Source organism: Chenopodium quinoa, unplaced genomic scaffold (genome assembly GCF_001683475.1).
Source record: "Chenopodium quinoa cultivar QQ74 unplaced genomic scaffold, ASM168347v1, whole genome shotgun sequence".
In the NCBI taxonomy this organism is placed as follows: domain Eukaryota; kingdom Viridiplantae; phylum Streptophyta; class Magnoliopsida; order Caryophyllales; family Amaranthaceae; genus Chenopodium; species Chenopodium quinoa.
In genome coordinates this window covers 1,303,377-1,330,887 of record NW_018743391.1, presented here as the reverse complement: position 1 = coordinate 1,330,887, position 27,511 = coordinate 1,303,377, and the positions used below count along the sequence as shown (strand labels likewise).

The 27,511-nt window shown below is 33.7% G+C and overlaps 3 protein-coding genes and 1 long non-coding RNA gene across 6 annotated transcripts; 2 read left to right on the top strand and 2 right to left on the bottom strand.

Moving 5' to 3' along the window:
• Positions 1-3,970: 3,970 nt before the first annotated feature.
• LOC110738534 (polygalacturonase-like) lies at positions 3,971-7,560 on the top strand. The gene is made up of 4 exons (XM_021918937.1): positions 3,971-4,450; positions 4,706-4,995; positions 6,154-6,379; positions 6,980-7,560. Exons 1-4 carry the CDS (start codon positions 4,028-4,030, stop codon positions 7,196-7,198), a joined length of 1,158 nt encoding a protein of 385 aa, XP_021774629.1. The 5' UTR covers positions 3,971-4,027; the 3' UTR covers positions 7,199-7,560.
• Positions 7,561-8,133: 573 nt separating this feature from the next.
• LOC110738571 (ATPase 11, plasma membrane-type-like) lies at positions 8,134-13,369 on the bottom strand. The gene is made up of 19 exons (XM_021918969.1): positions 13,334-13,369; positions 13,107-13,226; positions 12,747-12,827; positions 12,522-12,659; positions 12,270-12,407; positions 12,010-12,189; positions 11,715-11,915; positions 11,402-11,521; positions 11,178-11,297; positions 10,954-11,082; positions 10,774-10,878; positions 10,556-10,700; positions 10,295-10,459; positions 9,973-10,211; positions 9,659-9,691; positions 9,482-9,563; positions 9,154-9,380; positions 8,835-9,020; positions 8,134-8,731 (listed from the first exon to the last, which is right to left on the bottom strand). Exons 1-19 carry the CDS (start codon positions 13,367-13,369, stop codon positions 8,540-8,542), a joined length of 2,637 nt encoding a protein of 878 aa, XP_021774661.1. The 3' UTR covers positions 8,134-8,539.
• Positions 13,370-14,588: 1,219 nt separating this feature from the next.
• LOC110738667 lies at positions 14,589-16,517 on the top strand. Its single transcript, XR_002514645.1, has 2 exons — positions 14,589-15,635; positions 16,253-16,517. It is a non-coding gene; the product is annotated as an uncharacterized LOC110738667 (long non-coding RNA).
• A 2,317-nt stretch (positions 16,518-18,834) lies between these two features.
• LOC110738666 (eukaryotic translation initiation factor 3 subunit I-like) lies at positions 18,835-24,207 on the bottom strand. 3 transcript variants are annotated; one of them, XM_021919067.1, is made up of 9 exons: positions 23,979-24,207; positions 23,588-23,790; positions 22,026-22,241; positions 21,108-21,235; positions 20,797-20,934; positions 20,617-20,706; positions 19,928-20,011; positions 19,384-19,463; positions 18,835-19,256 (listed from the first exon to the last, which is right to left on the bottom strand). In XM_021919067.1, the coding sequence occupies exons 2-9, from the start codon at positions 23,769-23,771 to the stop codon at positions 19,181-19,183; spliced, it is 996 nt and encodes a 331-aa protein (XP_021774759.1). In that variant the 5' UTR covers positions 23,772-23,790; positions 23,979-24,207; the 3' UTR covers positions 18,835-19,180. The 3 variants fall into 3 exon arrangements, with proteins under 3 accessions (XP_021774759.1, XP_021774760.1, XP_021774761.1); XM_021919068.1 differs by having other exon boundaries at positions 23,588-23,777; XM_021919069.1 differs by having other exon boundaries at positions 20,797-20,919; positions 23,979-24,202.
• Between the last annotated feature and the right edge of the window lie 3,304 nt (positions 24,208-27,511).

Below are 27,511 nucleotides of genomic sequence, written 5' to 3'. Positions count from 1 at the left end.
GCAGTTGGGCCAGCTGCTGGTCCTTCCTCCCAGCCCAGTCATACTCCCTTGCTTCCACATTCACGCCCATAGCCCCCTCCATCTACTATAGTGACACGAAGTAGACTTGGTATAGTTAAGCCTAATCCAAAATATAAGAATCTTAGTGCTATAACTACTAATGTTACGAAATCCCCTTTACCTCGTAACCCCATTTCTGCTCTTCGTGACCCGAATTGGAAATTGGCCATGGATGATGAATTTAATGCTCTTATTAAAAATAAGACGTGGGAGTTGGTGCCCCGTCCGCCTGATGTGAATGTTATTCGTTCTATGTGGATTTTTACTCATAAGGTGAAATATGACGGTTCTTTTGAGAGGCATAAAGCCCGTCTTGTAGGTGATGGCAAAACACAATAGGTTGGCATTGATTGTGGGGAAAATTTTAGTCCGGTGGTCAAACCGGCTACCATCCGCACTGTGCTTAGCTTGGCATTATCCAAAGCTTGGCAAATTCATCAGCTTGATGTTAAGAATGCTTTTCTACACGGTGAGCTTAATGAGACAGTCTATATGCATCAACCTCTTGGTTTCCGTGATCAGACCCATCCTGATTATGTATGTTTGCTACAGAAATCGTTATATGGTCTTAAGCAGGCACCCAGAGCTTGGTATAAGCGTTTTGCTGATTTTGTTGCTTCTATTGGTTTTACTAATAGTAGGAGTGACAATTCTCTATTTATTTATCATGATGGCTCGAATGTGGCTTACTTATTACTTTATGTTGATGACATTATTCTCACCACTTCTTCTGATGCTCTAAGGCGTTCTATTATGTCCCGTCTTAGTGCAGAATTTGCTATGAAGGACTTGGGTCCTTTAAATTATTTTCTTGGCATTGCTGTGACAAGGCATAAGGGTGGTTTATTTTTGTCACAACAGAAATTGCTGAGAAGATTATTGAAAGAGCAGGAATGAGTTCTTGCAAGTCTTCGGCTACTCCGGTTGAAGCAAAGCCGAAAGTTGGTGCTTCGGGTTCCCCTTTTTCAGATCCGACCTTGTATCGTAGCCTTGCTGGGGTGCTGCAATATCTTACTTTTACGAGGCCAGATATCTCTTATGCCGTGCAACAGGTATGCTTACACATGCATGATCCGAAAGATACTCATATGGCTGATCTGAAGCGGATAATTCGATACATACAAGGTACACTTGAGCTTGGTTAATTTGCATCTTTATCCATCATCTACCTCTACACTTATATCCTATATTGATGCTGATTGGGGTGGTTGTCCCGACACAAGACGTTCAACGTCCGGATATTGTGTATTTTTGGGTGATAACTTGTTATCTTGGTCCTCAAAACGCCAACCTACTCTTTCCAAGTCTAGTGCAGAGGCAGAGTACAGGGGGGTGGCCAATGTGGTTTCTGAGTCATGTTGGCTTCGTAATTTATTATTGGAGCTACATCGTCCGATTAAAAAGGCAACCTTGGTATATTGTGATAATGTGAGTGCTATTTACCTTTCGGGTAATCCGGTACAACATCAACGTACCAAGCATATTGAGATGGACATACTTTTTGTTCATGAGAAGGTGGCAAGGGGTGAAGTCCGAGTCCTCCATGTTCCTTCTAGACATCAAATTGCGGACATCTTTATGAAAGGACTACCACGTGTTTTATTTGAAGATTTTAGAGATAGTCTATGCGTCCGTCCTCCTCCCGCTTTGACTACGGGGGTGTGTTAAGATAATTATCTAAATATATTATCTTAGTCAAATGTATATATTCTGTTAGCCTAGAATAGTGCTAAGTAGATAGCTTTCCCTATTTTATAGCCTTAATTAATGGCTTAGGTTAAGCCTTGTATTTGTATATATTCACAGTATGATGAATGGGAAAATCTCACGGAATTGATTCCTTTAATTTCTATATTTCAATTACTTTTCCGTATAAATTTTAAATTCGAGTATGGCTTAGACATTATCTAGTTATCTCTATGGGCCTGTTCACATTTACTTAATTTCATTTCAGTTCAGCTCCAATCAGTTCAGTTCAGTTTAATTAAGCTCCAATCAGTTCAGTTCAGTTCAGCTCCTAATTTCCCACTCTCATAAAATATTCATTTCAGCTCAGTTCAGTTCAGTTCAGTTCAGCTCCAATCAGTTCAGTTCACTTCAGCTCCAATCAGTTCAGTAAATATGAACAGACCCTAAGTTTGAGATCACGAGTCATTAATTCGTTCAATTCTCACATTTGGCTTTTTCAAAATAAGAGGTAAGGTGGCAATCGAGTGGATGCGATACAATAAAATCGATAAAATTATCACCTAGACCTTTAATTTAATATCTATATTCTATATCTGAAATTGTTGAATACAAATGGTACAATAATTAGTGATAACAATATAAAACGGCGAAACGCCAAACATCTTCGCGCATCACATTGCGACATTTGCGAGATTTAACTTATGGTTTACCTTAGAGGCTTTGACGGCTTAATAATACACATGTTTTTATGTCTTACTTGGATTTCTAAAATTCAACTAATAAGTACTATTTGTACTTCTTATTATGACCTGTACTTGTTCTCAATTATCACATGACAATATTCACTTATTACTTTCCCTTAAATGCGGCTTTAAGTGCGAAGCCAGCTTCGTTCTACGTTTAATTTGCCGAGTACAATTTCTATATGAATAACAAAATAATTTTTTCTTTAAAATGAAGCTAAAATCATTATAAATTTAAATAGGGATAAGATGCAAGATCTACGTACATTCATACGTGAGATTTGTTTATACATACATCACATCTTTAAAGTTATAACTTGTCATAATTATTGTAGTCATATACTTGTATAGTTTTAAGCTATCTATTAAACATGGTCCAAGTAAATAAAATGCATTAGATAGAGCAAATAAATCTTATTAACCAAGGTTAAAATTATGTTGTTTGATTAATATTTTTCATATGGATCACGCATTGATGCACAAGCTACATATTTTTTGGACAATACATGCGTCAACAATCACATACAACAAATCCCCTCATAAGGAGGCCAGGGGGTACTAATTCTTTCCCTTTTTCTTACCTTCAAAAAATAAAAAATAAAAATTCATGTAGAATGAATATATGTTATCAACTTATCATTAACTAACATGTCTTTCGAATGAATTTAACACATTATGTTTGGGTCTATTTCTAAAAATTCTTAACATTATAACCACAATGTTACATTATGCACCTACTCAACACATAAACAATCTCTCTTCTTTTTCTTAAAATTTGTACAAGTACATATAGTGATTAGTTAATGTTAAAGATCAAATCGAAACAAAGGTAGTATTTGTAACGTCTATCTATATAATTATGCCTTTCTCATGTTTTTTAAGTAGAGGTGTTAATTTGAATACATGGATTGAGTTCAGCTAGTGAGGTCGAGTTAGTTATTGATACGTATATTTTTAAGTACCTAGATTGAAGTTATGAAGTGGCGGTTCCCAATTACTGGTTTAAATGAGCTACAAATGAGTTTAAAAACACAAAATTCTTCACCAAGTAACTTATTAACGACAAATCAACAATAAGGACATACAGACATTATTAAGTACAAGGATTAAAATGCATAAAATCAATAAATACGTGAAAATATTCCTAGCTTATATTGTAGACTTCAAAGATTACAAGTTGAGGATACGATTGTAGGTCATAATTGGCTCATTACCCAAATTAATGACTATACATTGATTATAAATTAAATTATGCTATTGCATTATTGTTTCTTAGGAACTCTACAAGATTCTCATGAATAATCACTAAGTATACATCTTCACATGCTTAGTACGTATTTGATAACGTAATTTACTAACATGCATGATCTAGCTAGATTAGTTGACTTACAATCATTTATAATAAGATTTACACGTACTTTACATCCACAAATTCATTATATATAAGTCAAGTTACTTATCAATTTATCATAGCAAAATTAAACAAGAGCCTCAAACTTAAACATCTTCCTCTCAAACATAATTGTTAAGGGAAGATGGTTAAGGTTTATTTTTTTGTTATTTCTCTCTTTTTACTTGTTCTTGTAAAGCCAAATGAAGCATATAGTGTGGTGGCTTTTGGGGCAAGGGGTGACGGCCGGACCGACTCAACCCAAGCCTTCCAAAAGGCGTGGGCTTGGGCATGTGGATCGGTTAAGCGTGTTATACTTGATGTGCCCTCGGGTAGATTTGTGGTCCGACCTATGTCCTTTAACGGACCGTGTAGAAATCATGTAACCTTAAGGATGAGAGGTACAATAATTGGCCCATCGGATTACCGTGTGTTGGCACGTTCAAATGTGTGGCTTATGTTTTACAATATTTATGGGCTAACTATTAATGGTGGTACCATTGATGCCGGGGGTCATTCTTTTTGGTCATGTAGGAAACATAATGGATATTGTTACAATGGAGCTCAGGTATACACTTCAATTCCTTCTTTGTTCATAGTTTCATAGTTATATAGCATGTCATTCATGTGTTGGCGCGTACATTTCACACACTAATGCTTCGCGCATTCAGTATGTACTATGACAAGTAATAGTTAGCTAACAGTTAGCCATTTAGTCTTATCACTTGCTCATTTATGTTTTTGTAAATTTGTAGCCAGCATTTTTATGACTAATCAATCTCAAATTTCTCATAGTTACATTTTGTTTTTTTGTTTGGGGCAGTCCATATCGTTTGTATCATGTGGTGGCATAGTGGTACGTGGGCTAAAATCAATTAACAGCCAAAAGAGTCACATGAGCATAAAGAATTGCAATAATATGGCTATTAGTTACTTGACACTAAGAGCTCCGAGCGGCAGCCCCAACACGGATGGCATGAATATTCAAAACTCTAATCGTATTTCCGTGTACAACTCCGTAATTAAAACAGGAGATGATTGTATCGCCATTGGACCTGGAACCAAAAACATGGTCGTTAATAAAATTGCTTGCGGTCCTGGCCATGGTATAAGGTATTAACTTCTCCTTACTTTAATTTAACCCCTTTCCTCCCATCCATCATCTTATAATAAGTTTTCACGCAATTTTACTGATATTTTGTTTTATGTGCTGGTATCAAAATTAACAAGTAATAATGTATTGATATTTTAAATTAATTAACTTTTAATATGGAGTACTAAATACTCAAGGGGTCAAATAATGCATAACAAATTTAAATGGTCATATATGGAGTAATTAGCATGTATCATATATATGGATCCAATGTCTGATAATATAATATAAAAAATTTACAAGCCTTAATTCTCCTGTTAAACCTGCGACTGGAGGTGTGATTATTGACTATCCAACTAAATAGAAGTAAACTCCAGCAAAATATTAGTACGGAGTAATATTTTTGGTGTTTAAGGAATACCTGATTCATCAAGTTTAAAGCAAATAGTATTATTTAAGGTTCAATATAATCTATCGAGGTTTTATATAATTAAGGGTCTGTTCTCATTGACTGAAATGAGCTAAACTGAACTGAACTTATTAGAGCTGAATTGAATTGAATTGAAATGAATATTTTATGAGAGAAGAAAATTAGGAGCTGAACTGAACTGAACTGAAAATAATTTGATGAGAACAGGCTCTAAGTTGCTACATATTCATTCATAGTAGTACAAATGAAAGAATATTATATTGATCAACTTCTTTCACTTAAACAGTTTCTAATTTGATTACTCTTATAAATTTTTTGGTCAACTCTCAACATTTTATTATTCAGAAATTATAAGTAAGATACTTTTATGAATATATACACCTCAAGTTTTAATAATTTTTGTTTAACAAAAACAATATTTCTAAAGCGTAAAATCATTGTTTATGAAGATATATTATTTGTTAAAGTTCGAAACCTATTATCGGATTAAGACTTCAAGTACGTATCAAATATTGAACATGTTATTCATACTATGTATTTGCTTTAGTAAGAATACATATCTATATTATTATTATTATTGTTATTTTTTTTTTTGATTGGTAAGGAGAATAGCTCTACTGGGTCAGAACCCCTCACGGGTCAACCCTGCCCGGGTTAGCGGGTTAGAATCCCACTCCCCAAATTGTCACTAGTGGGAATTGAACCTCCAAATGCGTATCTAAATTATCAATAATTATTTGTATTGCAGTATTGGAAGCATGGGCAACAGCTTACATGAAGATGGTGTACAAAACATAGTTGTATCGAATGTTGTATTTTATAAGACAACATTTGGTGTTAGAATCAAATCATGGGCAAGGCCAAGCAACGGCTTTGTTCGTAACGTCATATTTCGCAACATCATCATGGAAAATGTCTATTATCCCATTCTCATTGATCAAATGTACTGCCCTAATAATCAATGTCCTCGACAGGTAATTTCTTGCATCAATTAGGTATACTCTACCTCATTTTATATAACACATGCACATACATTGACTTTTTAGATCGAATTGTTACATACTATAACACCTACCATATAATCAAGGGTAGTAATTGTGTGCCTATTTGTTATGATGATATCGATGATCTAGGTTAAGTTGACTTATATATTGGGCTTAACTTAAATTTCACTCGTGACCTGTTCTATTCACCTTAAAAAAAAATATTAAGTAAAAATAATTTCAGTTCAGTAAAATTAATTTAAGTTTAGTAAAAATAATTTCAGTTCAGTAAAATAAGTCCAGTTCAGTAAAAATAAGTTTTCTTAAAGAAGAATTATAATAGAAAATCAGTAAAAATAATTTCAGTTCAGCAAAAAAAATTTCAGTTCAGTAAAATAAATTTAAGTTCAGTAAAAATAATTTAAGTTCAGCAAAAATAATTTCAATTCAGTAAAAATAATTTCAATTCAGCAAAATTAAGGTGAAGAGAACAGGGCCTGAATTCAATAAAATAAAATGATCCATAGATCAAGGTATATACGCGGATCTATCTTTTGCTCACATGTACTTTTATTTATTTGTACATGGCAGAATTCAGGAGTGAAGATAAATAATGTGAGTTACATAAACATAAAGGGTACATCGCTACGCAAAGAAGCAATACAATTTACTTGTAGTCCAACTAATCCATGTAAAGGGATCAAACTGCAAGATATCAGGTTAACCTTTGGGAGTAAACCAGCAGTTTCAACTTGCAGCTATGCTCGCGGGATTACTCAAGGAAAAGTTTCCCCTCGAAGTTGTTTTTAGACTTCATTTCTTCCATTGTTCGGTTGTAATATTACACTCTCTCACATTGTCCTCTACACTGTCATGGCTAATATGTCGAGCACAAGTAGAGGGATCATCATTCGATACTTGAAGGATTATTAAGCAATTAAGCCTTTCGGTTCAACTTGTACACTTCAAAGAATGAGGGTTTACAACTCGTTTGTTGATTTACTTTCATGTAAACAAAAAACGAATTGAAATAGCCTGACATTGTGGTGTATTATTATATCTTGATGATATTACTTGTATCATTATTCATGCTTTAAACTTTTGATGTAATGATGTTTGTTGTGTTGTATTTTAAATGTGTACTTCAATCGAAAGTCTTAATAAAGTTTCATTCCTTTAGAAAAATGATTATTGATTGACCATGAGATTTCATAACCTTCATACACATTGTGATAAATTTCTAACTGGTCACTCTCACATTAACAACTCGATCTATAAAGACTTTACACGTCTACTATAGTAATTGATTTATGATAAAAACTCCTAATATGTGATTACGAGAATTAAAGGACCGAGATCACATATAATTCATCCCTAATATTATATCCCGATCCAAAACAAAAACGTTTAGCACTAATAATCATACTCTCATAAAAAATGAATGAGAATTCTTGGCAAAATCCAAGGTTAGCTTAGTCACAAGTAAATAGTGAACTAGGGGTGTCCGTTTGGTTTTCGGTTTGGATTTAGTCCAAATCCGATCCAATCCGAACTATAATTCGATTTTCAATTTTCCGATCCGATCCGATCCGAATTTCTCTCCCAGTCCAATCCGAATTAAAATTCGGTTATTTGGATCCGATCCGAAAATCGGAATTATAAGACATTATTTTTTAGCGCCTAATACGATTATAAAAATAAAGCTATAATGCAAATAAAAGTCTTCAAAATTCATGATTAAAATAAGTAGTTCAACATCAAGTCATTAGTTAATTAATACAAAGTCTCCCTAATTTATTTTATGTCATAGCAAGTATTTGAGCTAAATTTCAAAAAACAAAGAAATCATTATTTATACAAGCTTAATTTTACAATTCGGTTTTCGATTTGGATTGGATCCAATTAGGTTCAATCCGATCCAATCCAAAAATCCGAATTTTAAAAAAATCTCAATCCGATTTAAAGTTTGGATCCGATCCGAATTGATAATTCGGTTTGGATTGGATTTCGGTTTTAATCCGAATTATGGACACCCCTATAGTGAACCGAAAAAAAATATTGTCTACACTTTTAATCGCAATGTGCTGCATGATGAGCTTATGCTGACGAACCATTAACCAATGTACAATAAAAACAGGTTGTACTTGCAGCTCAATTGGACAACCAATCGCTTTGCTTGATACGATCAGAGGCGCTTTCACTCACAGCATAATGAATGTACAACCTGATAACGATGAGTGGTACATAGAATATGATGTCGTAGAGCCAAATGACACCAGCCCAACCCCATCCGATCCCTTGGATTATGCTCCAATCGGCATAAACAGCAATGACAGTTGCAAGCTGCCGAGAATGAGAAGCGAGTTAAGCTTTTTTGTTCAAGCACAAATAATGAAACACAATGCAAATAACTTGTCATAATCAGGAAAATTAATGTAGTGATTACCAGTTTAACACATAGACACATCAGAAGAAAGCAAGTGTCAACAACCGGATTTGACCATCTTCGCGATTGAGTCACAAGTACTAGGCCATGAATACTGATGCTAACTTGAAGGTATATTGCAGATGCAAGCTTTCTATAGTCACTGCTATGAGCTGCTTCCATGAGGCTTGTCACTCCAAAAACACGCTACCAAAATCAAGAAAGCGAAAAGACATGTATTACTTCATCTGCTTCTAAATAATATGCTACATTTCTATTTAAGACCGTTCAAAAAAAAAAAAAAAAAAAAAAAAAAAACAGAACAAAATGATCTTTGTACCTGAAAGAAATCCTTCTCGAATGCTATCCAGAAAAAAAAGATGGTCATGAAAGCCAAATAAACACCTAGAGCTACTCCAGCTTTAACTATCTTAGGTAGTCCCCAATGATCAGGCACCATAAGAGAATGTCTAGTCCTATACGTTCCATAGGTACAGCTTAAAACTGCAATAATGCATTGATCTCTGTTACATACAAGAGTTCGATCTTTCAAAATCGAAAGCATCACTATAGATACATCTCAGTAGATAGGTCCAGACCAAGGCCTCGTTGTGCCTATAAATAATTATTATCGATAAACATGTAAGCACAGGTTACAGGAGACACACCTTCATTGAAGACAACAATTTGTAGCATCATTATGGGTGGGAAATTAAATTTCCATATGAAAGCCAGCAGCATGAAACCAAGCTGTAACACGATAACATGAGGAAAAAGAGTTAAGTGGAGTCAATTGAAACTTTTATCAGGTTTGATGTTTTGAAGTTGAAGGATTAGTTACTTACAGTGGTGTAGACAGTGATTGAAACGATGTGAATCTGTAAACAGAAGGAAATTTTTTTTTAAAAAAAAAAAATTAGATGTGATGAATGAGTCATGTATTGACAAAATCATGTATTAGACCATGTTCTTTTCATTTGATTTTCACAAAGGTATTTTGTTGATCGACTATTGTAATTGTTATAAGTTGATATTGATTTTTATTGATAATATGGAAGAGGACATAGCCTATGTAAGATAGTAGACTGGAATCGTAATGTGTTAGACAAATGAGACATCGGAAAATATATGATGTCTAACATAATGGTAAATAGCTTACGCAGTAATCTTTAATTTTCTGTGAGATCTGTCGGCATATTAGCACAGCTCTGATGATGACATTAAGACCAGGTTCTGTGAGGACAAGATCTGAAGCTTTACGAGCTGCATCCGTTGCATCTGCCACGGCTATGCCAATATCAGCCTTCTTAAGGGCAGGGACATCAGTAACAACACTACCTGTTACTCCACATACGCGTTTTCTAACTTGCAATTGTTTGATAATTTCATACTTTGCCCCTGAAGCAAAATAGACACCAAGATTCATCAGAGAAACAAATAGGTAAACATATCTACATAAGAGACAGTATGTATGAATATACCTGATGTAATATCTGTGAATCCGTCAGCTTTTTCAATCAGATCATGAAATAAAGAGGCAGAAATTGTCTTGTCCTTGCTTTCCATAAGCAAAGATGACACAGGATACATATTGGTTCCCATACCCAAATGACGACCACCTTCCTTTGCCATTGCTAGTTGGTCACCTGAAATACAAAAACATATCAGGAAGTATCAGATTCAGAACACTAACCAGTAGTACAGAGGAGCGCGATTACTACCACAATCTGAATACAGCTAACCTGTTAGCATTTTGACACTAATACCAAGATCAAAAGCCTTTTTTATTGCGTCAGCACTGTCACACCTAGGAGTTCCGAAAAGTGGAATGATACCAATCAATGTCCAGGCATCATCAGAACAAATTTCCGTCCCATCAGTAACTTCCTGTATGAATTTCATGGACATCAACCAAACTGCTGTCACAAGTCTCAACAGAAGAACAAGGCCTGATTATTACCCGATATAATACAGCTTGCAAATGCCACCCTCGCTGTGTGAACTTGTCAATCACTGCATGAACTCTTATCTCTATATCTTTCTTGTTACATGCCAGATTTAACGCCTAAGAGCCAATTGAGAGCATTAAACAAGATGAGAATATGAAAGACATTATTACCACTAGGTCGCGAAGCAGTACCTGCTGAGGAGCACCTATGCAAACTCTGTGAATTTTTCCATCAACATCTGAGTAAGTTACTGCTCTGAGTTCATCAGTCGGAGTTTGGTCAAATGAGAAGCGAGTTCCTTTCTGAATGCGAGCCAAAGCCTGAATGGAAAAGGGATATAACATAAACTGATGTGACATAATAGCCCCTAAAAAACAAACAGAAATTTATGTCATATATCTTATGCATTATTTACCTCTTTTGAGTTGAAGAACATTTCAAGAATGGCAGCATCTATTTCATCATTGGTTTTAGTCTGACATACTTGTGCTGCCATTGCAATAACGGTATCTGCATCTACTCCCTTGTCGAAAGCCTGAGGAAGATTTACAGATTTTCAAAGCAAATCCTGGACTTTCTAATGACATTTGCAGCTACAGCATCCATCAAAACTGTAATTTACAAGAAAATAAATTATACCTCAATCATTGTCATGTCAACTGTGAGATTGTTCAGTACCAAGGTTCCTTTTGTATCACAGCAAAGTACATCCATGACAGCTATATCCTTTATCGCAGTCAATCTCATTAAGATAGCGCCCTGTAAATAGTTTTGATAAGTTAATTTCGATCTCTAGGTGACAATGATAACATGTAGTCTATTCTACCTAATTGATTCTAGACATCATGACACAATTGTTCATAGAATTATAAGCAAAGATGATTATTGAACCCTAAATAAGAAATAGAAAAGATGAAGTAGAAAGGTAGAAAAACTATCAGCAAGCACAAACCTTCAGGCCATGTAAGTTCTTGTAAATCACAAACAAAACATTGGTGTGAAGAGCAATGGGGATTCCACCAATGAGGAGAACAAGCAGATTGTCAATTCCGCGCCAAAATGCTATGTGCTGGAAAAGGTAAATGAAAACAATCTCCACCAACACCCCAACAGCAACCAAGCACAAGCATACATTCCTAATGCCAACCAAAACCTAAAAAGGAAAGAAAAAAAGCAAAATAAAGGGTTAAGAAGATAGAACAAGTAGCTATATATTTTTAGTGTCGAAATCCACTAGAACTTTTTACCTTAACCCAACATTTGACTTCATTGATGCTAAAATCCAGGCAAACATTTTTCCTAAAGAAGGTTCGAGCACCAGTAGCAATGATCACAGCTTCACATGCTCCTTGTTCACAAATACAGCCAGAGTATACTGCATCCCCTGCTCTCTTAGTTACTGGAGACGAAACTCCTGTTAAAACATACTGCAAAGCACAGGAAATCATATATTCAGCAACAATAGATGCATGAAGTAAATATATTGATAACTCACATTACAACTGACCTCATCAATTATTGCAGCATCGTCTCCTTCCAGTAGACGCGCATCAGCTGGAATGATGTCTCCAGCATTAATACTAATTACATCCCCAGGGACCAACTGTGAACTATACTCCTCACTCCACCAACCATCTCGCAGAACCTGATGAAATAATCAAAACTTTAGTAAACAGCCTCAAAATACAAGTGTATAGTCGCGACTCTCAAGTGATACTGTGATCAGATAGACCAATGCAAGCATTGAAAGCATGCATACCTTTACTTTCCTAGCTAAGGGTGCTATGACGGAGTTTTGGTGATTATAGATATCTTTCTCTGTAATATAACTCATAATTGGAGCAATTAAAAGCACAAGAAAGACCAAAACAACTACTGGCCAATGTAGGTTCTTGCCCTGCATCAATCACATAAATCTATTGAGTCGAATTGCACTAGCAGTATTTCATAGAGATACAAGTATAATTAGAAACCCGATGCTCACCCAAGCAACGGCAATGGCAATGATTGCAGCTGCCACTCGAAGACTCCACATTGAGCATAAAGTCTTCAGGAGAAAACTCTTCTGTAATGCACCAGGTTATGAACTAGCAGTGTAAGATTTACAGTATATAACCCCAAATTTGAAAACATGTATGATTATCTAAATGAAAAATGTCAGATTAATATAAAAGAATTTACGAGTGACTCATGTCTGTCTCTAATGTACTCTTCAACTTAGTTCCAAATCACAACTAGCACCACATGATGGCGGCTAATAATATGAAACGATTAGCATTTTTATTTTCTACTTGTCAAATCGTTGCAAATAATATGAAACCGCCAAGAAATCATATACAAGTACCTTTTTATGTTGATACTTATTGATGCCAAATATGGCTAATCTTTCAGTAACAGCCTCAGAAGTGAGGCCAACTCTGCTACACCCAAGTTTTTCAAAGACTTCATCAACAGGTACATTGTACTGTAACCACAAACAAAGATCAAAACAATTATACATGCTATGATGCTATATAATCAATGTTAAACCAATCAGTATAAAACCATATTGTATTCGAGATGATCAATTACCCAATCAATGCCATCCGAAACTCGAGACGTGGTCATTTTAACTCTTTATTGTTGAGTGTTTGCCAGAAACTCCAAGCAGTACAAAGCGAGTGAATTCCTCTAGTCAAAGCCTATGCATAACTAAAATCATATTATCGCTGAAACAATGCTAAACTCTAAGATGAAGGGTAATTTTTGTTAAGAGTATAATAAAAGTTTAAAAATATCATGTATTACCTCCGTTAATTATTATGTGCAACAAAGTGATATTATTTGTGAGATATAAAATATTCTTTTGTTGGACATAATAATTAACTGAGGTAGTATGTTTTTTTCAAAAAAAAAAAAAAAATCATGTATGCTTAATGGTTAATACGGCATACCTTGAAACCCTCGAACAACGGAACAACAGTTCATATAAATTAAGTCCAATTATTTGCTTATAAGCCTCCCTATTTCAGGTTACACTAAACTAACCTAATCACAAACCAATGACACAAGGAGGGTATATGATAATTTTGCTGAATTCGTTTTAAAGGGATAGAAATGACAGACCATAAACCCTAGAATTTTTTTTTTAGTAATTATCTTTTATCCTCTTAACAATTTTTATCCAATTAATTACCCCCTCCAACCCCTTAAGGGTTAAGGGGCCGTTTGGTTCGCAAAGTTGTATGTGTTTGGAATTAGGAATAGGCTTAAGGTGGTATCGAGTTAGAACTTCATATTTAAGTTTAATATCTCACTATTTTCTCCTTTTATATGAAATCTAAAGGAATGGAATGAGTCAAACCCACCTCCCCCAAGTTTTCTACCTCAAACCCATGAGAAATAATTATCTGAACTCATACCTTATACCTATATTTTGCAAACCGCCCCCTTCTTCACATTTCTTTTCACATGTAAAATATTACTAGTGATAATATTGGTAATTGTTAAAGTGTCAATAATTATCCAAGGAAAAGAAAAGATTTTGATTACGGAGTATTAATTTTAATTTTTTAACTAAAAGCACGAAGGGAAGTACCTATAAACATGAACATGAGTACATGACTATGTTTATCTTACATACTGGAAAAACTTTGTTGTTTAAATACTTTTGCCGAGGAACAATCCACCAATTATAAGGTATTTGTAGTATTATACAATCAAGCTATGAACAACAATGCAAAACGTAAATCCAATTAAAGTTTATACTACAGGAAAATGTCTAATCGTTACACATAACCTGTAACAGAGGTAATATATATAAGGTATTTGTTGTTTATTTACAAAAATGTCATTAGATAAACAAAATCATCAATATATTATATTTTCTCATAAATATGATGGCATGCATAAAAAGTTATTGTAGGAATTAGAAACCATGTTTAAAAAGTAATTGGCTAATTTACATTCGGAAACAAAATAAGGCATTGTCATGGATTAATTTTCTTGTTCTTCTTTTTTCCCCTCTCTATATTTTTGAAATCTCTCTTTAAGTTCTCGAAAAGACTTCAGTAAGTTCAGTCTATCTTCTGGCGGAATATAACGATGGCCGTAAGGTGATCAGTGGCGGACCTGGGCTTATGCCTGGTGGGTCAAGTGACTCACCAGGGCCCAAAAAAAATTTTAAGTTTTTTTTTAAAAAAAAAATAAAATAAAAAATTCTAACGTTTGAGTTAGCCCTAGCCCACTTCGCCAGTTCGCCTCTTCCTCTTCGCAAGTTCGCATCTTCCTCTTTGCCTCTTCCTCAGACCTCAGTTCCTCTTCACTAGTTCGCTTCATCTTCCTCTTCGCATAATTTCAGGTTAGTCATCTACTCATCTTTCGGCTTTTTTTTTTATTTATTTATTTAATTGTTGATATTACTTGTTAGTTGTTAGTTATGAATTATGATTTAGTAATACTAAATTTGAACCCTAAATCCCTAATTGTTCAATAATCAACTCAATTTCAGAGAATTTTGCATTATCTGAATTGTGAATTTGTGAAATGTTTGAACCCTAAATCCCTAATTGTGAATTTGTGAAATGTAAAATGTTAGTTATCAACTCAATCCCTAATTGACTAATTGTTCATAATCTACTGCTCTTCGCTAGTTTGCTCACGTCTCCAGTGCTGGCTGTGCTGCTGGCCTGCTGGCTGCTGCTCGCCTAGTCGCCTGCTCCAGCCTCCAGTGCTCTGTGCAGCTGTGCTCTGTCCTCTACTGCTCGCCTAGTCGCCTGCTCCAGTGCCTAGTCGCTGACTTGCTGTCTTGCTGAGTGTTGGGCATGGCAGTGCTGCTCCGCCTGCTCCGCTGCTCGCCTCAATCATTCAGCGCCTGCCGCCTCCGCCTAGCAAGGTAGGTAATCATCAATTGATTCTTTTTTTTTTGTGAATTTTTGATCAAATTTGCATTACTTGTCTCTTAAAATTAGTATATACGGTGAATGTTCATTGAATTTGCATTATTTGTGTAAATTGTGTTTTGACTGTTAAATTGAACTTATTAGTTTATCTGTTTATGTCATTATGTGAAATTGTGAATATGTGATGTCGGAAATTGTATAAGACAGCAATTAAACTATTAGTGTAAGGAGGATTATAAATTTATAATTAGATTACAGTTTAGACTGGTTAGTGCTTAGTGGTGCTAGTCGCATATTCGGCTGGAAGTTCCGTATAGACTAGTGGAGATATTAGTTTGTTGATTTTAGTCTTGTCAATTTTAAGCTTTTTAATTATTAGTTAGTATTGTAATCTTGTCAATTTTCTATTTGGATGATCTTTGTAAATAATTTTTCTGGGGAATATTGTTTGATTTAGTTGAATATTGCTTGATTTAGTTGAATATGAACCGTCCAACCAATTATGAATAGGGGTAATTCGCTGTTGGGGTTATTTGCATATGATTCATACTTGTGATTTCATTTGTTTTGTTAACTTTGTGTTTGATTAGGTTGTTGAATTTATATGCAGGGAAGACTCAGCTTATCAATCATTTTCTAATCAACAAGAGTTGGTATATTGTTAATTTGCCTGGATATGGGTGAGTCTCTGTAATTTTGGTTTTAATTTGGGCAATTTCTGTAATTCTTGAGTCTATTTCATGCTGGGAATATTGTATACTTGTATTGTGAATCAATTGTTATTCGTGTTTATTCCTGATCATATGCTTGAATCATATTGAAGTGCCAAAAAAGGATTGCTTTTACGCCTTGAGGCATTGCTTCAAAATTATTGATCATCCTGTAAAACATGTTGCGGACTGATATGTATTTAGGCTACATCCCCGCTGTAGTTAATTTGGTCTCCAATCGTGTTGTTTATTTTCAAGTTTAGGAAGTAAATGTCTCCTTACATATCATTGTGAAATTTTTTTTTACATATTTGATTATCGATTGTGACTCACCAGTCGGAAATTCCTGAGTCCGCCACTGAAGGTGATGGTGGTACGAAATAAAGCTACACAACAAAAGTACAACATTAATCAGATCAAAAACTAATGATAAAAGGATTTTTAAAAAAATAATCCCATTAAAAAAAATAATACTACCTCCCGTTACATATTATTTGGGACGATTTGACAAAAAATACAGAGGAAAAATATCTAATCGTTACATAAAATAAAATAAAATAAAATAAAAACACACACAATTCAATTATAACACCACATAAAATCCTACAAAATTAATTTCACCGCCACTAAGCCATAATTGAGGCATGTCAATTTTATTGGTTTGAAAAATTGAAAAAAAAAAACTATCCTTTACAGCTCCACCACCGGCGCCACCTTGCCTCAGCCGCCGGAACCCCTCTCCCCCATCAAAACCGGCGAAACCAACCAGCAACATCGTCGCCGAACTCCTATCCCAGCAACCAAACGTTGTAAATTGAATAATAATAAATTAATAATACAATACTTACCCACCATAAAAAATAACCAACGCTATAGATTCAACTACTTGGCCAAAAGTGGTTGTAGATGTCAAAAGACCCCTCATACCCTTCATCTTCCTTGTTGCCTATAAACTCAAAACTAGGCTTTTTATTTTTCTTAGAGAACAGATGCGTCTGAGATACAATATCGTATGGGATTTCCAATATTTATAGACCAGTTCTTAGTGTTTAATTTAAAACAAAAAGAAACAGGCCCTTTTAACGAGGCCCAAAAACACATGTAAACATGAGTACATTTTAAACCTACACACCCTTAGACGTGACTCTGCCTGCAACCTTTTGTAGAGTTCTCAAAAGCTGACCTGAATCGGCAATGATCTAAACCTAATATGTACTCGAACAATGGGATGAAACTAGTGACCTGTAACCCGACCTGAATCGATCCGATGTTAACCGACAACCGATTTGATCCAATACTTTGTGACCTAAACTCAAACCTGCACTCGATCTAATAGTAACCGTCAACCGATTTAATTCGACCCGACAACAATCCGAACCCGAGTTAGTACCTGTAGGAAATATTTCAAGCATTACCCCAAACTTAACCCCACTGTGATCATACACTTAATCATGGTGGCGTCCAAAGGGAAAGAAGTTAGAGAAAAAGTGTCGCCAACAAGTTTTAGGAACTTGAAAACCGTTCACAGGGTGAAAGTTATAACCCTTAACGATCTAGGGATGAGGATATGAATTCAATCGAAAAGAGAAAGAACTCGTCCTAATAATAGACCTCTACTTTATTCCTCTCGTATCTATGTTGGTTGAATATTAATGCACAAATAAATCTATTATTGGCGATCACTTGAATTATAATCAAATTAACCCTAAAAAGATTATTAATTATCTTATTAAGCATGATTACAAGTACAAATTCCCTTTAAACATGCATAAAATGTGTGATCAAGCAATATAATAAATCAATAAAAAAAACATAATAATAGCAAGATCAAGATTAATAACAAACCTTATGTTACTAAACAATAAAAATTAAAGCTTTATTCCCAACATATACTAACATGATATTAAAAAAGAAAATAAGAACCCTTTTGGCCTTTTCTAGCTTTAAAATCTATACTTATATAATTAAAAGCGTTCCTAAAACAGAATAGGTTTCACGTGTCACTTTGCCACATGTCATTATAAAAATGGTTACAACAAGACTTGAACTCAAGACCAACAAGTCTTATTATATTATAACCAGTCCCATATATATAAGGATGTTGTGAAAGTTAATCCAATCCAATTCAAATTGCTATACTCCCTTACTCTTTTGCAATAGCTTTGATTTGCTTATAAGCCTCCCTTAGCCACCATAAACCAGAGATAGAACTGATACTTTGTATATCATAAACCCTAGAATTTTCTTTAAGAAAATATCTTAATATCCTTTACAATTTTTTATCCAAAGTACTAGTGATAAACTGATAATACCTGTGATTGTTAAAATATCAATATTTATCCATGGAAAGAAATGGTTTTTTTTATTGTTAATTTTTTTTTTTAAAAAAAAAAAAAAAAACTTAACTTCAAAATAACTCCTCAAGTAGGAAAATTATTGTTGTCGATGCACAGTTAATTAATTTAAATTGTAAAAGATAATATTTTATATTCAATATATTTAAAGCTTAATATGTAAATAATCAGGGTAAGGTGTAACCTCAAAATATCCCAGCTCTAAAACATTAATTGATTAAAAGATTGGTTCATAACTTACAAATTTACAGTAAATATACTAATAAATAATAGTACCAAGGATTCGTTGCTTATGCAATACTCGTAGGTTAATTTTTAGGAAAAAAAACAAAGGCTATCTCAAGATATTTACAACTTGTGCATGCCAACTATTTTCGTAGGTAAGTCTTGGGGGCGGTACTCAAAATTTGGGACTAAATCATGTCAACATTGTTGCCCTTGATGCTCTTCTCTCGACATAATTAAAAAACATGATTAGAGCTTGATATTGAAATAGTCTGAGTCCAAGTGATGCAACCTCACGTAACCATCTTCACCTCCACTAGCAAAACTGCACAATACAGAAAAAAACTTGAGAAAAATTTCCATAGAGCTATGACACAACCTTATAAAAATAACTTCCAAGAAAGAGTAGACAGCACTACTAAATACAGATGTAACCTAGCGCAATTATTTACCTTTTACCATTAGGATTGAAGGCCAAGGCATTCATAGGCCCAAAATGTCCCTTGATACCTCCAATTTCCGCCGTGAGGATCTGCAAGCAAAATAACATAAATTAATTATGTTACTGTGAATGTTGGTTTTAAATGCATAACCATCAAGAAAACCTCTAATATAGAGCTGTTAGGTGTTTTAGTTTTTAGGTTTGCAAAAGTCTTGATACATGTTTGCTGCAAGTCTACTGAGAGGTGTCGAATACCAAATCAAAAGAAATATGATGTTCAATGCTTAAGCTGATAACATACTCATATATCATGTACTCTGGTTTATTAATAGAGCAATATGTAAAAAAGAGCAAATTATTACTGCAGGCATGAGCATGGAGTCTTACATGCTCTTTCTTTGACCAATTGGACATTTAGATGTAGGAATTGACATAAAAATGCAACACGTCTTCAGTAAGCTGAGTCACTGAGAAGTCTTTCAGCCCCCGTTTTACCCATTCATACTAATAATAACAAATGCAATCTTTCATTCACATATAATTGTGTAATTTACCTTATCAAAGAATTTAGCTTCGAACTTTCCTGCACGACTATCTGTAGTCACAGATGATGCATCAATACCACCTCCAAGCACAACCTGTAGGAAAAAACACAGTTCAAGCAATGTCTAATGCTGTAGGCTTATATAACATCTTTACAGATTGTACGGGAAAACAAAAGGCTCTGCTGCACCACATGCACATTAAAAAGGTATTCCTACATAACATCATTACCCTCAATACCTCATATATAGGTTCCCACCTCAAGCAGAATAACTGTGAGTCGGCTATAAGGAGTCATGACCCGGGCCATATACCAGTTCACAATCATTACAAATTGTACATAACTATGAGTCACTTTAATTTCTCCCATCACTATACTAGATATCAATAACAAATTAAAGCATATCATTAGGGTAGCAATAAATCAATCCTGACATCTCTCATTCATCATGCTAACTGCAGTCTAACATAACTATGGTGATACAAGTACAAAGTGAGATATATGATGATCCAGCTGAGGCTTAAGACTCATCAAGTCATCAAACATCCTGTAGTGAAAACCTTTCAAATACCAAATTTCTTGCCCTAAGGAAATATTCCATGGGAAAACTGGACCAGTGCAAATATAGACGCCACACAGCTAGTAAAACTGGCAACAACTTAGAAGAAAAAAAATGAAATGAAAATTCAAGTAACATACATGGTCCAGTAAAGGAGACATGGCAACAGCATTCACAGGTCGCTCTGTACTGTAGGATTTAAGGAGAGTTAAAGTCCTTGTGTCCCAGAGCTGAAGAAAGAAAACAAACCATGTTAGCACAAAAACAAACAAAAATCAACACAGCAACTTAATTCGTTCAAATATCATGAGATATACAACCTTTGCTTGATTATCCAGAGAGCCAGTAAGGAAATGTGACTTGTCTGCAGATAGACAAAGTGATTTAATAGCTTTCGTGTGACCATTTTTATGGTCCTTTGTAGACATCATCTCCTGGCCAGTCTGCAATTTGAAGCACTAAAAATCGAACCAACAAACATGGAAAAAGAAGCAAAAAAGAACTCAAGCATACGCAAATCATATAACAGAATTTTAAGGCGCACTGTTCTTTCATGAAGTTCCAAGACTTAAGGCTATGTGGATACAAGTATATAACAAACAGAAATGATACAATTGGTAGTGCTACTTACCACCGGATCCCAGACACGGATGATAGCGTCTTCACCACAGCTGATTATGGTTCTGTTTAAAGGCCCCCAAACAGCTCTATTGATCCTTCCAGTTGGCCCCCTAATGACAAGAACAGGCCTATCACTCTCTGCAAATCAATGTAAACAATAATGTCATCTTTGGGAGCAGATTTCAAGGGAAAAAAGTGAGAAGGGATAAAATTTAATGGATATACACACAAATACATAGACAAGTAATGTTAGCGAAAAGCAAAAGGCCTACATGTTGCTCATAAAAAAGAGTTGGTTATTATTTTCAGCTAAAAAAGTAACCTAAGCCTCATAAATAAATAAAAATGTACTTCGTATATCATAAAACAATTACCATGCTAAATGATTAGAAAATGCCCCCAAAGTATCATATGACAAGATCACACATCTCTTTAAAAAAAAGCACACATAGCATCATCACACTTATTAAGACCCTTATGGAAAAGTAATTGTTCTTAGTAGATGTTAGTGTGCAGAACCAATTAGATAGATTAAATGTACGAGTAGAAGTAAGTTTTTGAGAAGTTATCCATCTAGATCAACAGTTTATAAAGTGTGGTGATTCTAATTGTTAGGAAAAACAAAAAAAATAAAAAATAAATATGAAAGCAAAACTAATTTTAAGCATTCCAAAGCACTATTGTTAGAGTAGAAGCTACCTCCATGGCTCCATCTCTACAAACTAAGCCTTGAAACTCTAAAGGCTACAAATAAAATAACAGTTCAGAGTCTTCAAACATACAGTACACAAAACCAAAAGCTAAGCTTGCAAGTGAAAGAAATAGTCAGTTATAAATAAATATACAAAACAATAAAATAAATCCTAAGCCAGAAATGATGTAAACAATCAGGAAGTCCAGAAAAGTGAAAAACATATGCCACACTTACGTTCATCAATGTCTTCTGCAATACGATACACGTGAATTGCAGAAGTCTTTTCCAAAAATGGATCAGTGGTGATAACAGCAAATTTATCACCAGTTGAAAAATCCACCGATCTTGCAGCAGAGTCAAAATTAAAGGTATATAATTCCTCTCCGGTTTTAAGGTTCCACAGCTTTACTGTCTGATCCGCACTGGCAGTAATTAGACGGGAAGAATCCCCTAAAATAAAAGATATGATCAATAATGGGCACAAATTCACAACTGTAAACAAGTGTAGAAACTTTAAACATATTCATGATAAAATTTAACCCACTTTTAATTTGCTCAAAATTCAGTTAACAGTCCAAAGTTTAAAGTATACCAAAATAATATGAAGTTTCACAATAATCTTCAAGAGGTTTGACTGTAATAATGTCATATCTATGAAACAAAACAATTTTGTAAGATTTAAATGAAATCAAACCCAAGAAACCCTTTCTCGGCACTATTTTTAGGATGTTCAGTTCAGCTCCTATTTTCCTTCTCTTATATAATATTCAGTCAGTTCAGCTCAGTTCACCTCAACTGAGTTTAGTCAATGAGAACAAGCCCTAAGTTCAGTTCAGCTCCTAATTTCCTTTTCTTATGAAATATTCATTTCATTTCAATTCAGTTCAACTCATTTCAGTCAATGAAAAATAGCCCTTAGTCCACTTCCTTCTTCTATAGGTCTAGCTTTAACCTTTGCATCACTACAGTCAATATGACACCCCAAAAAACCTCATATACTTGTCCTCAAATGTTCATACATAATACATCTTGGAACAAACACAAAAAAACAAAAGTATAAGCCGGATTAAACCAAACTCAAGACAATTTCGAATTTACAAACACTCGAATAGCTAGTAGCAATAATACGGATTGAGTTGGTTTAGAAGTAATCATGTAACCATCTTCTAAGGTCTCTTGTAATCTACCGTTTCCATCAACCATATCCTTAGAGTAATAAGTAATTTAATAACATCCAAACCAACCTAAAACCTTAACTTCGTATCATAACAAAAATTGTCAAACATGCTCAAATTATTTGATCTTAAAATAGTGGCTGTTTTCACCAATACACAAAATATCAATAATCTCAAAAAAAAAAAAAAAAAAAAAAAAAAAAAAAAGCTTACTATGTCTTTTTGAGATGATTAGTTAAGGTAAACAAACAACTAGGAACAAAGTAGGTTTAGGTATTACGTGTAAATATTTTTTAGAATAATATGTCCGTTTACGTTATATGATATCGACCTAAAAGCATGGCACTACGTGTAAAAACTATTTTGAATAATATATCTGTTTACATTATATGATCGCGACCTAAAACCACGTGTTACAAATCTATGTTGCAAGTATTTTGAATAATATGTCCGTTTACATTATATGATATCAACCTAAAAGCACGGTATTACGTGTAAAAATTATTTTGAACAATATTTCCGTTTACATTATATGATCTCGACCTAAAAGCACGTGTTACAACTCTATATTGCAAGTAAATAAAAACGGAGAAAGTAGAATAAAGAGTAATAGAGTATTACAAGAGACGTCGCACGAATAAACGGCGCCGTTGTGACCGGAATAGGTACCGAGGCGTTCTCCATTGTCGGCGTACCAAACGGTAGGATTGTGATCCTTTGCGCATGAAAAGAGTAGGTCGCCGTCTCGATTGTACTTCAAGAATGTTAGAGGCCTTTCATGCCCCTTCATCAAAATTGGCCTCATATCTACCTAAATTTTAACACTTTAGCAGACAAATTAGACTCTTATCAACCGAATTAATCAAACATTGGTGATAAATATCGATGTAAATTGCGCAATAATATTTTAGCAACAGTTTGAATCGTTTGATTGACTACATTGACAGTTAATTATTCAAATTAAACCCTAAATTGTGAAATTGGGTTACTAAGATTACAACAAAAATCTTACCTTAGAAGATTCTTTAATGGAGGAGAGAGAAAGCTCAGAATCGGCTTCAATGGAGGAGAGAGAGAGAGAACGTACAGCGTAAAAAGAAGCTCCAAAGGGATGTAATGTTAGTACAATATGGGAGATTGGGAGGAGGTATTTAATTGTAACGGACGTAATATAAACCGTCGGATCTAAATATTATCAACCGTCAGATTGAAATAATTGAATTTATTTATGGTAATGTTATATGTAGTCCTAAAAGCATTAAATATATTTTTGAAAATTGTATAAAATTAGGAATTCAAGACAAAAATACGCGTAAATAAGTGCAATTAGTGTTTATATAATTTTTTTTATAATTTCTTAACTTTTTACGATTTTCAAGTGTAAATTTAATGCTTATATGTAGCCTTAAGGTTTATGTATAACATTTTCCTTTTTGAAAAGGTTAGATAAAAAAAAAACTCTACCTACTCTGAAACTCTGTAAGACCGTAATTCCGCATGAAACTAAGAAAACCCAAGCCCTTTTGGAGTCAATCCAACTTAGTGAATTAAAAATTTGGGAAAGTACGGATTAGGATAAGTTGTTAAGGCTATAAGTAAAAGGTAAGGATGTTAATGGGTCCGCCCCATTCTCACCCAATGGAGCGGGTATGGATCCTGGTTTAGTAAGTGGTTGGTCGAGGATAAGGATAACACTTTGTACTTGTCATATACCTATATTCATATACTTGCATTAGTTTTGAAATTACGGATTTTTAAGTAGTTTTTAGAGTAGAGAGTAAAAGAGAAAAAAAAACAGAGCGCATGTGATATGAGATAGATAGGGGGAATTTATTGACTAAAAAATGATGCATCTAAATTAATTCTTCAATAAAGTGATATATTTAATAAAAATGGATGAAGTATTAAAAAACTTACCCAAAAAAATTTATGTTTATGAAAAAACATATTAAATATAATATAGTACTTGGTAGTATGTAGTAAATATAATATTTCGTAATAGACTTAGGGTCTGTTCAATTCAACTTAATTTCAATTCAGTTCAGTTCAAATCCATTCAGTTCAGTTCAGTTTAGCTCTAATCGGTTTACCCTTATTGTACCATAAAGAAAAAACAATTATGTAGACTGAAGTATTGATTTATTTAGTGTTCTTTTTAATGTTAGAAATCATATAATACAAAATATGTGTAGCATTGTTGATAATACTCCGTAGTAAATAAAAATAAAATCAAACAGTTGACATTATAAAATTTTTATAATATTTATTTAACAATAAATTTCAGGAAAGAATGTTGTGGTTTATAAGTTACTAAAAACAATTATCAAAGTTAGTACTCCAATCCTGATATATGAATTATGAATAATGAAAAAAAAAAAGTCAAATGTGATAATTAATTTAGAATTAGAGGAAGTATTTGGTAATCTGATTTTTTTAGCTATTGTATACTATTATATGATAATTCTTGATTGTATAGTGGTTATTCTAATTTTTTTTTTTATTTTTTTATTTTGGAATAATGCAAAATTGGGTGACTATGCACCATTTTTCACTCTTTGTTACAGTATCAATTTAAAACTATATTTAAATATAAAAAATAATTTGGTCCATAACCTATTTCTTATTATTTTATCCCAAATCAAGCAACTTAATATATTATTTTTTATGACCGCATATATTCAAACTTTCTTCTTTTTAAACCCTGATGTCATATATATTTTTTTATTTCACATTTCAAAAAATTTCATTCATTAATTATATTAGGATGAAGATATATATTCATGATTTCTTTATTATAAATAATAATTATATACATTAAAAAGTAATTACTTATATATAGGAATTTATAAAAAAGATATGGTTAGATATCTTTTTTTTTTTTTGAAGACATATGGTTAGATATCTAAGTTGGTAAATATATTATTTTATGATTTTTTTTTCCTAAATTTTGGAAGAAATTTATGTAAGGTGACACGTGTTATTGCTGGTGTGTCTTTTAGTATATAGTAAGTATAGTATGATTGATTGATTGATTTTAATTTTATAAATCTTCTGAGTTTTCATTTAATACCTTTTTTTTTTAATTTGGAAAGATTCTAAATTGTGGTAACATCTAGCAAAGTTTATAGGGGTGATTTCGGTAGTTCAAAAATTGTACACCAACTTTCCACTTTCCTTCCCTTTATTTTACAAAATAGGGATACATAAAACTATAAAAGACATCATTGACATTTAAGGTTTCACATAAAATGACCAATATACCCTAATATCTATTACTCTATACTAAGGGTTCGTTCACATTTATTGTGTTAGGAAATAAGGGTGTAATTGTGTTTGACTAATGCGGAACAAGTCAATGAAATTAAGGACGAGAAAAACAATAAATTAAAGAAGATAAACAAAGAACACAAGGATTTACGTGGTTCGGTTAAAATAGACCTACATCCACGGGTGGGGGATTCGAGAGCTTCTTCACTATAATGGAGAAAGAAACAAGAGAATAATACAAGGAGTCCTAAATCTAATGGCTCAAAAAAGGTATGATCTAAATGATCAACTACAGGGTCCTTTTATAACATAAGGAAACCCTAATAAAACCCTAAGATTGTTTCCCAAGTATTACTCAAATAGCCGTCATAGAAAAGATATAATTTTAGGAAATATTCCATCAATTATCCTAGAATAACCTAACTACCAAGCTATAGCTCGGCAGCTAGCTCATGCCTGCCGCAAGTCCTCATAGGGCCGAGCTATAGCTCACTCGCATAGAGCTATAGCTCGTAGCCTCATTGCAAATTTCTAGCTTCGTCAGATTTTCGTAAAACAGTCATAACTTTCTCGTTTCTTATCGAAATTGGGCATATGACCTATCGTTGAAAAACTCTTGAACCAAGCTATCACTTCCAACTTGAATAACCTCAAAATCACTTGTAGTTTGAGAGATATCTGCGTTCAAAGTCAACCCTACTAGATTTTGAGTCACAATTTAACATATTGAATTGAGTTGAACTAAACTGATTGGAGCTGAACTGAATTGAAATTAAGTAAATGTGAATAAACCCTAATTTGGAGTTTTTTTTGGGGGGAATATCCTTTTTTTTTTTTTTTTTGAAATCAATATTTCCTCCTAAACTCTACTCTTTATTTTATTCTATGCAGAAGCATTAATTTTCCTAGATTATTCATTATATATATATATATATATATATATATATATATATATATATATATACTAGGTTAGTCTTTTGCGATGCACTGTTTTAAAAATGAATTACTTATAAGTGTGTAATTAATTTAAATATTTAAATTTTGACAGGTCTTCAGAGAATTCTCTCTCCCAAAACAAAAACCCTACCGTTTTTCTCAAAATTCCTCCGGCCATGAGGCTCGCCAGCTGGCGTGCGGCTCACCGCCCATGCCACAACGTCGGTGAGCCTCCGATCTACTTCTTTAGGGTGTTTTTTTCTTTTCTCGTTTTGGTTTTTTGTCCGGTCGGCCTTGCAACTTGCGCCGCTCCCCCTTTTCGGCCGCCTCTTTTCCTCACCG

Excerpts from the sequence above, each read along its gene's own strand:
- LOC110738534 (XM_021918937.1), top strand. The coding sequence starts at position 4,028 with ATGGTTAAGGTTTATTTTTTTGTTATTTCTCTCTTTTTACTTGTTCTT. Across the intron at positions 4,996-6,153 it reads GGTCCTGGCCATGGTATAAG|TATTGGAAGCATGGGCAACA; the intron begins GTATTAACTTCT and ends TTTGTATTGCAG. Across the intron at positions 6,380-6,979 it reads ATAATCAATGTCCTCGACAG|AATTCAGGAGTGAAGATAAA; the intron begins GTAATTTCTTGC and ends TGTACATGGCAG.
- LOC110738571 (XM_021918969.1), bottom strand. The coding sequence starts at position 13,369 with ATGACCACGTCTCGAGTTTCGGATGGCATTGATTGG. Across the intron at positions 10,212-10,294 it reads ATTCACAGATATTACATCAG|GGGCAAAGTATGAAATTATC; the intron begins GTATATTCATAC and ends ATTTTGCTTCAG. Across the intron at positions 9,692-9,972 it reads AGAAAATTAAAGATTACTGC|ATTCACATCGTTTCAATCAC; the intron begins GTAAGCTATTTA and ends TTCTGTTTACAG.
- LOC110738666 (XM_021919067.1), bottom strand. The coding sequence starts at position 23,771 with ATGAGGCCAATTTTGATGAAGGGGCATGAAAGGCCTCTAACATTCTTG. Across the intron at positions 21,236-22,025 it reads TGCAGAAGACATTGATGAAC|AGAGTGATAGGCCTGTTCTT; the intron begins GTAAGTGTGGCA and ends ATTGATTTGCAG. Across the intron at positions 19,257-19,383 it reads TTCAATCCTAATGGTAAAAG|TTTTGCTAGTGGAGGTGAAG; the intron begins GTAAATAATTGC and ends TGTATTGTGCAG.